Source organism: Coffea eugenioides, chromosome 11, assembly GCF_003713205.1.
Source record: "Coffea eugenioides isolate CCC68of chromosome 11, Ceug_1.0, whole genome shotgun sequence".
NCBI classification, from domain to species: domain Eukaryota; kingdom Viridiplantae; phylum Streptophyta; class Magnoliopsida; order Gentianales; family Rubiaceae; genus Coffea; species Coffea eugenioides.
In genome coordinates this window covers 32137402-32147689 of record NC_040045.1, presented here as the reverse complement: position 1 = coordinate 32147689, position 10288 = coordinate 32137402, and the positions used below count along the sequence as shown (strand labels likewise).

General features: G+C 31.9%; 2 protein-coding genes across 2 annotated transcripts in view; both read left to right on the top strand.

Annotated features, from left to right (window-relative positions):
* Window positions 1–4472: 4472 nt before the first annotated feature.
* LOC113752288 lies at window positions 4473–5399 on the top strand. Its single transcript, XM_027296409.1, has one exon. The coding sequence runs from the start codon at window positions 4473–4475 to the stop codon at window positions 5397–5399; it is 927 nt and encodes a 308-aa protein (XP_027152210.1).
* Window positions 5400–6987: 1588 nt separating this feature from the next.
* The window catches only part of LOC113752287 (probable potassium transporter 17), a 39825-nt gene continuing 36524 nt past the window's right edge, over window positions 6988–10288 (top strand). The window contains exon 1 of the mRNA XM_027296408.1: window positions 6988–7140. Coding sequence (XP_027152209.1) covers window positions 6988–7140 — 153 coding nt within the window. The remainder of the gene's footprint in view (window positions 7141–10288) is intronic.

Sequence of the window (10288 nt, the reverse complement as noted above, 5' to 3'; positions counted from 1 at the left end):
TTTTAGTGAAGACCCTCTCAATGGCTTCCAAACGCCCCATTCTTTTTTCTAGATTTTTTATATTTTAATACATAAAAGTAGTAGGTTATAACTAATCCTATCACCAGTCAAATTTAAAATTTAAAACTTTCCCACTATCTACTTCATAACCTGTTTATAGTTTGTTATTTATACTTCAAGTCCTTTTTACTCCTTAATTAAAGACAAATGCTCATTTGTATGCTATTTTAATATAATTTTACATTTTTATAATTAAGATATGTTTATCACTAAACTAATCCTATAACCACCCCTACAAATGAGCTTTGCAAATTACAATCACGTTTCAAAAAAACCACCATATCACCATCACGCGCGTTTCCCACTCTAATTAAGACTCCTCCAATTTAAGAATTTAAGAATTTCACTCTAATTAAAACTCCTTCAAGACATAGCATCCTACAGTTCATTCTTTCAACCAAATTACCCCATATGCTCATTTGTCATCTTTAGGTTAATAAAAACAAGAACAACAATTCTATTGGTACGTAATTTTCATTTGATTACAATACAATTGTATAGCTAACTGCTGATACTATTTCTTCTTTAAGTATTGTATTTCTTTGGTTAACAGTTCTCATAAAATATATTACATTATTACACTTAAAACAAATACAAAAACTATTGATTCTTAGTTTAATATATATTTTAATGCATTTCTAGATCAAAGAAATAAAAACTCTACCTCTCCTCAAATTCGACAGCCATCAACATCACCAGTGATTCTGCATGATCATGGTAAATATAAACTTTCTTATACCATCAAACTAGAAAATTTTTACATGCGCAAATTTGACATAGAACACAATTTTGACATGAATTATAAATTAATAAAAAGGGCATTTAGATAGTTATTTTCTGGAGTGTTTATCAAAAATTTTAAAACAAATATTTGTTTAAACGATTGTCTTGGGAAATCATCACAAAAAATAGTAGTGTTTCACCAAAGTTATGCCCAATTATTTTTCCTTCATGATTATAATTCTAATTCTTTATTTGAAAAAAATCTTGAAAAGTAAGATAATGAATTCTAAATGATAAAAGGAATAGAAAGATTGGAGTATAAGGCTGGAAAGGGTAAAAATAAGGTAATGAATCCTAAATAGTAAAAGGAGTATAAAGATAGGAGTATAGGATTGGGGAGGGTAAAGTCAAGGAAGCTATAGTTGTGGGTTGGGATGAAACTATCAAAATGGATTATTTATGTGGGTTAAATGGATATAATTTTACGTGATTTTGGTTATCTTATCCATTTATAATCCACTACAATATTTTATTTATATTTTCTCCCATATTCTTTCAGCAACAAAAAAATAGATCATTGTAATCAACAAAAATAAGAACACATTGCATTAATAAATAAAGTTTTACCTAAAAAATTACATAGAAGAACCCACAGTGGTGATCATAAGGAGTTTTAATTTTGTCACTCTACAAGAATCTCAAAATAATTTAGGTATGAATGCAAGAAATCAATTTATACTTAATGAGTTAATTAAAACTTTGAAAGAGGGGAGGGAGGAAGTAGGATAAAATTTAACAAAATTAAAGAACAGGAAAAGAATTTACAAAAAGTAGAATATAATTATTGAATTTGTTACTAATGAATTTGAATCTAAGTCTAATTTAATTAGATCCAAATAGGTAGTCCCAATCTATCCATTTAATAGCCACTAATTAATGAGTTTAATTGGGTTACCGATTTAAATATAATAAAATTGCATACCCATACTCATTTGTTAAAAAGCAAGTTAAAAAATTGGTCATTATTTACAACTATATATGGAGAGTAACAGGATATAAGGTAAATAGGGTGTGAAATTGGGTAAGAGATTACATAATTTGATAGAAGCAAGTTAGAGTGAAGGAAAGGTAGAGTTTATAGGATAGAGAAGAGTTTGAAGGAAATGAAAAGCTTGGGTTAAAAAGGTGAGGAAGAGGGTAATGAAAAGTAGGGAAAAGTCAATAAGAAGTGATGCAAAAAAAGAGAACATGGTAGGAAGGGGTAACATTTTATGATTGGTATGCTTTTAGTATTTCTTTAGATATTTTTGTGACCTTTGTTCATATTTTTTAATATACGTTAAGGTTTTAGATAAAGTACATAAATACAATATAAATTAAATACTAAAATAGTACTCTTTTGATTTTTTTTAACCTTTTTTCATGTAACTAATATAAATAATTCATTTACTATTATTATTATTAAATTAAACATTAATCCGTGCATTGCACGGGTTGCAACACTAGTGATTAGGGTATGCTTAATAATTTTGTTGAACCGCTATATGCAATTAGGGTTAACAAAAATGAACCGGTTAATCAGTTCATGAACACCTCTTCTTGGGATGCAAAAATTATTATGCAAAATCTCTCACAAAATAACTAGCGCTAATCGGGTTTAATTTGAAAGAGTTACTTTTGTTGAAAACTAAAATCTTATATTATACACTACTATTATTGTAAAATATTTTTGACATAAGTGCGTCTTAATATATGATACACAGACTTCATCCATATTTGAATTTCCTTTTTTTTTTTAATATTTGTGGCGAATAGAAAAATTTTACAGCCACAATAAAAGAAAATTGAATCCATTATCATACTAATCAAACTGTCGGTGAAGTTCCTGCTTTTTGAAATAACTAAAGATGGGTCCCCCTGTGAACGCCTTTGGTCCAGAAATAAAGCACACTATAAGTCAACAAAGGCATAGACCAAAGTTTTATCTTTTGTGCATCAAGTTTTGTTGGCTGCGGGTCATTTATCTTTATAGGCTCACATTTTCATTTCTTATGATACATCTATGTATATATATATTGAGTATTTGTGCCATTGTATAGGAGAAAAGGGAACTGAGTGCAATAATAAACAGTCGATCTTTGACTAATTACTAGAAAAAACAATGGTTAAAATTATATTTAATTGGTAATCTTTATAGGTGGTGCCAACAAAATATTAAGTCGGAGAGAATTTAAGAGTGAAATCAAAGAGCGCACGAGCATCTGGTCAATGTGTGTAGTCCCTACCGGTTAAATTTGGTTTTGGAATTTTTAGTTAAAGCTCTTCAGGATTCACTATGGTTGAATTTATACACCATTAAAAGGAGTGTCATTCTATATAGTATTCTAGTGCCAGACGTTTTCTATTTAAATAAGTTTTTTTAATTTATTTTCTAGGTGGAAAGGGGTGAGATTTAAGAAGTGAGGAAGGAGTAGGGAGATTAGAATCCAGAACCTCTACGTTCTGGAGCTATTTAAATAGGTTATTACTAATATGAGTAATGTTCTATATTGATTAAGAAATTTGTTGCTGGAAGTACGAAAAAAAGTAAAACAATTGTGTATTTGAATTTGCATTATTTGTAAAAAAATTATTTGTTTGCATAAAAAACACATTTTTCAATCTATTTTTTTTTATCTTTTTAACTATGTTTATCTCATCTACATCAAATTAGTTTTTCGGATATTTGTCTAATATTTTACTGTAATTTACTATAGAAGTTGTAGAAAAAATTTTTGATGTGTATAAATTTTTTGGTATATTGAAGTGTATAGTTTAAAAATTTTGAAATTACTGTAACTAAAATTATTAAAAAACTTGTAGAAGACAAATTTGGCCAAAAATTTGTTTACCAAAAGCCCTCTTTTCATGAAGACAACAACATCAACTATGAAGTACTGCACGACTCAACCGTCGAAGCACTAAATGCGCGCAAGTATGAATATGACCGATTCAATAAGTATATAAACTTACATAATTATGTTTAAAATCTAAACAAATGTATTCATATATGGTGTTATGAAATAATGATAAGATGTGGATGTCCGTTGATATTCTCTAGATGTGGCTGTCCGTTGATATTCTCAAGAAGGATTACAAGATGAAGATGTCCGTTTGCATTCTCAAGATGATAGTCACATGTATTCTCCCTAGATTCATTGGTACATTGGATGAACTCATTTATGGATGTACTTGATGTACTAAATTCATGTATTTGTATTTAATAAGGTTCATGTACCTTTGATCTTGGATCACCTATATATAGGGGTGTATCCTACTTCCTTTGTAACCTTGTAACCTTGAGACTTGGAAGTACTTTGATCAGTAAATATAATAATTCTATCTCTCTCTTTTCTTGCTCTACTATTCCAATCCCTACTTTTGGGAGTTTTTTGTATTAGTTTCACAACACGTTATCAGCACGAGTCTCTACTTTGAGTGAAGGAAAGGCACGAAGCAAAAGTGAAGCACGAAACGTGTCAAGATTTTGCCCGAACAACTTTTGGCTACTTATCAAGGTAATATTCTTTCCTACGAATCTATTGCATAGTCTTATGGCTAATCTCACAAAACAAGAGTTCATACCTCTTGATATCTCTGGAAAAAATTATTTATCGTGGGTTTTAGATGTTGAAATTCATCTTGAGGCAATGGGTCTTGGTAATACTATTGTTGATAAGAATGACGCCTCAAACCAAGACCGTGCTAAGGCCATGATTTTCCTTCGTCGTCATTTAGATGAAGGACTAAAGGTAGAGTATCTTACTGTCAAAGATCCTCTTGTCCTTTGGCAAGATTTGAAAGAAAGATACGATCACCTGAAGTTGGTCGTTCTTCCAAAGGCCCGATATGATTGGCTCCACTTACGACTACAAGATTTCAAATCTGTCAACGAATATAATTCAGCCATGTTCAGAATTACTTCTCAATTATCATTGTGTGGCGAAAAAGTCACTGATGAAAATATGTTAGAGAAGACATTCTCTACTTTTCATGTCTCTAATATGCTCCTGCAGCAGCAATATAGAGAGAAAGGATTTAAGAAGTATTCTGAACTTATTGCATGTCTGCTCTTGGCTGAACAAAATAATGAATTATTGCTGAAAAATCATGAGTCCCGACCAACTGGTGCAAGTCCATTCCCTGAAGCGAATGCGATTCAATTTCAAAATTCTAGTCGAGGTCGTGGACGTGGCCGTAGAGGTGGCCGTGGAAGAGGCCGTGGACGTAGCCGTGGCCGTGGACGTGATCGTAGTAGATTTATGTCCCGTGAAAATTATCATCATGGCAAGCAACAAAATATTTCTCAAGAGAGAGAAAATGACTACGATCCGAAAGAAGGAGAAAAAAAAGTTTATGAAGAAAAATGCTACCGATGTGGTATGGAAGGTCACTGGTCCCGTACCTGTCGTACGGCTGAACATCTTGTTGACCTTTATCAAGCATCATTGCAAAAGAAGGACAAAGATGTCGAGACAAATTTTATCGACCAAAAGAATGATGATGATGATGATGATGCTGACATGACACATCTGGATGTTGCCGATTTCTTTGAGCATCCTGAAGATGCAAAATGATCATATATTAACTATTTAATATTTGTCTAGATATTTGATATGTTGTTAGTCTTGCAGGATTGTCAATTACTCTAGTATGTTGATATGTTGTTAGCTTTATCAATTTACTTTGCATATGTCTATTCTCGCATCTTTTATCAAGGTTTAGTTTCATTTATTTTTTTTCCTAAAGAAGAAATGGATGCCAAACATTTGGGACTATATAATGGTGATGATAATATTTGTCTCATTAATAGTGCTTCTACGCACATTATATTGAAAAATAAAAGATATTTTTCTTCTTTGGAGATGGGAGAGACAAATTTAATACCATCAGTGGTAGTGCAAAATTAATTGAGGGCTCTGGAAGAGTCACTCCATTTTTCCCTGAAGAAACCAAAATTGTCGTAAATAATGCACTACTCTCTCCCAACACTCGAAGAAATTTATTAAAGATATCCGTCGAGATGGATATCAAATTGAGACACTGAATGAGATAATAATAAAAATCAAGTCAGATGAAAGTTGATTATATCATATTAATCATTCGAGGGTGTAATGGTTATCGATATAGTTATCTTTATTCTCATTTGATTTATAATCATCACATGCAGTAAACCAGAAGTTTACTGATCCCAATGAATATATGATTTGGCAAAAGTGAGAATATTTGAATGTCGACAAGTATTTATACATACCCCTTTTATATTATACATGGCTCCAAAAGAAATTTATGTCGGATATGCATCACCTTTTACGATTAAATATCGTAAAATATTCATAAATGATCTATTGATGAGTGATCTATCCCGACATTAGGGGGAGGAAAAGATCCACAAAGGAAATCATTTGAACAATTGGATTTCCTCGATCCTCATACAAAACAATGTGAACTAGAAGTTCAAGAAATTCTTCATTTGAAGAAAATTCCACCGAAAGGAAATCATCTGAACAATTGGATTTCCTCGATCCTCATACAAAACAATGTAAACTAGAAGTTCAAGAAATTCTTCATTTGAAGAAAATTATATTTATCAACTCCAGAAGAGTTATTAAATCAACTATTCCTGCAGGAAATACTCTTGTTAAAATTGATGTCCCTGAAGGACATGTACAAGTGCTACAAATAAAGGCCGGCCTACCTATATAACGTATACATTGATTTCAAATATTTCCGGAGATTAAATAAATGTCATGACAAAATTTAACCTCCTGAAGAGGTTGCTCCTGAAGAGACAGCTCCCGAAGAGCCAACTCCTGAAGAGAATGAAATTATAGAAAAGTTAATTGGAGCCTAATGAAATGTAGCACTTGATATTATAGAAGTTGATGAGGATCATGAATCTAGATCAGTTGATGAATGTCGGCATAGAAATGATTGACCAAAATGAAAAGGCCAATACAATCTGAATTAGATTCACTGGCTAAAAGAAATATTTTTGGGCCTGTAGTCCAAACGCCTGAAGGTGTCAAGCCAGTTGGATATAAATGGATTTTTGTGAGAAAAAGGAATGAAAAGAATGAAATAGTGAGATATAAAACAAGACTTGTAGCCCAAGGCTTTTCACAAAGGTCTGGATTTGATTATGATGAAACGTATTCACCTGTAATGGATACGATCACATTTAGATATCTTGTGAGTATTGCAGTGCATGAAAAACTTGATATGCGTCTGATGGACGTTGTCACTGCTTATTTGTATAAGAATCTTGACAATAATATTTACATGAGAATCCTGAAGGATTCAATATGCCTGAAGCATGTAAATCAAATCCTAGAGATATGTATCCTATTAGAATACAAAAGTCTTTGTATGGGCTCAAGCAATCTGGACGTATGTGGCATAACCGTCTCAATGAATGCTTAACTAAAGAAGGTTATACCAATGACCCAATATGTCCATGTGTTTTTATCAAGAAAAATGGGTCAAATTTTGTGATTATTGCGATATATGTTGATGATCTCAATTTGATTGGAACTCCTGAAGAGATCCAAAAGGCTGTCGAATATTTGAGATCAAAGAGTTTGGAAAGACAAAATTCTGCCTTGGTTTACAAATTGAGCATTTAGAGAGTAAAATTTTTATCCACCAACCTACTTATACCCAGAAGGTATTAAAGCGATTTCGTCTGGATAAAGCACATACATTAAGTACCCCAATGGTCATCAGATTATTGAATCCTAATAAGGATCCCCTTAGGCCACAAGAGGAACATGAAGAGATACTTGGTCCTGAAGTACCATATCTCAGTGCATTTGGTGCGCTTATTATCTTGCTAATTGTACAAGACCAGATATATCATTTGCTGTGAATTTATTAGCAAGATTTAATTCCTCGCCTACAAGACGACGTTGGAATGAAGAATGGTGAGATTGATGTGCTACAAATCCGATCGGATAATAATTTGGCAGATTTGTTTACCAAGGCTTTGCTGACTGCTACGTTTGGGAAACTGGTGAAGAATATTGGTATGCGTCGGCTAAAAGATCTCATATAATGTTTGCATCAGGGGGAGAATTTATTACACAAGAATAGTGTACTCTTTTTCCTTCACTAGGGTTTTTATCCCACTGGGTTTTTCCCTAATAAGGTTTTAACGAGGCATATTCTTTGTGTCATGGACATCCAAGGGGGAGTGTTATGAAATAATGATAAGATGTGGATGTCCGTTGATATTCTCTAAATGTGGCTGTCCGTTGATATTCTCAAGAAGGATTACAAGATGAAGATGTCCGTTTGCATTCTCAAGATGATAGTCACATGTATTCTCCCTAGATTCATTGGTACATTGGATGAACTCATTTATGGATGTACTTGATGTACTAAATTCATGTATTTGTATTTAATAAGGTTCATGTACCTTTGATCTTGGATCACCTATATATAGGGGTGTATCCTACTTCCTTTGTAACCTTGTAACCTTGAGACTTGGAAGTACTTTGATCAGTAAATATAATAATTCTATCTCTCTCTTTTCTTGCTCTACTATTCCAATCCCTACTTTTGGGAGTTTTTTGTATTAGTTTCACAACAGGTCATAGTTTTTTGGTGGAAAATTTTTTTGGAAGTAATTTAAGCAGACACAATTTCATAATTTATTGAGAAGTATAGTTTAAAATCTAAATATCGTTAATATAAGGATTAACTTTTTCGACAGGACCATTGAACCGTTTTCTAAAAGTTTTGAATTTTCTATCACAAAATTAATGCTATACTTTCAACTACAATTTATAAAAGATAATATCATCTTAATAATTAAGGTAAAGTTGTAACAAATCAATAGATATGTTATCACAATCCTTGTGAGTGGAATTCTCCAACTACTTCAGAATTTATTTAGTAAGACTCCAAATGAACCATCAAACCAAACATGCTATTGCAAAATCAGAATCTCATTTGGCTCAAAACAATTTAGAATATTCTTGTTTCAGCCTTCAAGTTTCTTTATATCTCTTTTGGATCCACTATAGAATCGAAGAATTTCAGTAAAGTAAACATTTTGTTTTCCTCACATTTAACTTATTTATTCTATCCACATTTTTATGTCTGATGCGTGTATCTGCTATCATTAGTGTAATTTTTTTTAATCATTAAACTGATCATTATTTTTAATTAAAAAAGGAAAATAAAAAAGAATCTAATGACAAAATCCACTTATCTACTCTTCATTCTGGTACTGTTTCCCACTACCAAGAACAATTTGTCACCTGATGAATAATTGCAAATGCTAAACTCATGCGTATAGTGTGTTGCTGATGTAACGTTGTAGCGTCACTAACTTTTACTCTAGTGACGTAATTAGTGATACATCGAATAACGATACATACATATATATATATTAATATATATATATATATATATTTTACATAAAAATATCATCGTTTATTAAATTTGCACTAATGGCAGAAAGTATAAATGATGATGTACTGAATATGTAGCTCAACAAAGTTATGGGAATAAGTGTTAATTGAATCCATGAGCTCGCATTTGCTGAATGCGAAGACCCCTGAACGGAATTGCATTCTCAAACTGTCCCCTTTGCTGAAGTTTTTTAAAATTCATCATAAATTTAGAATTTTCTCTTTATTTTTATTCACGTCATTTTCTACTAAGTAATAGTCAACAAATACAAACAAAAGATCAGTAGTTAGTTGTGGAATTTGTTCGAAGGTGTATTGATTGGTAGCTTCCAACTTGCTTTTCTTGTTTACATGTGACATTATTGGGAGTAAATCAGATACAACCGAATCTTTTTAAGGGTTCTTGCTCATCATTAAAGAGCAAAGATTTCAATATATATATATATATATATATATTTCACTATGTTCATCTGTCTTTCTTCTTCTCTCCTGGTCTTGCCCTACCACTCTTGAAAGAAGCTGAATAAACATGTAATGGAAAATCCTCGTCAGTTCCAACTTTGAATTAGGTTACAAAACATATTCAAAGTTGCACTTGCTTTCAACTCTTAGCAATTTTTCCTTCGCATGTGAAAACTACAGGAGACTGTTAATGGAGGGGTTCACATAGTGACAAGAATCCGTCTGCAACACAATGATATTGACTAGTCGTTTCAATTTTATCAAACTAATCTCATAGGTGTTTTTAGCACTTGCAACGTTTTCAAAATGGATTTTGGGACCTTGGAAGTTTGAATGACGTGCTAATAGAAATAGATAAGGATGTGCAAGAAGCAAGAGAGAGTGTATAAAATGTTAAAGTCGTCTTTCTTGAATCATAGACTTAAGAAGGATAGTTTTGTCATTTTAACACAGATTCTTTTGAGAATAAAATTTGGACTGTAATAGAGTCATAACTTGCTTTTGATCTGACTGTGAGAAAAACTCTAAAGAGTCCTCTATTAATTACTAAGCAGACCCCATTAATTCATAGTGTTATAGCCTTGAAA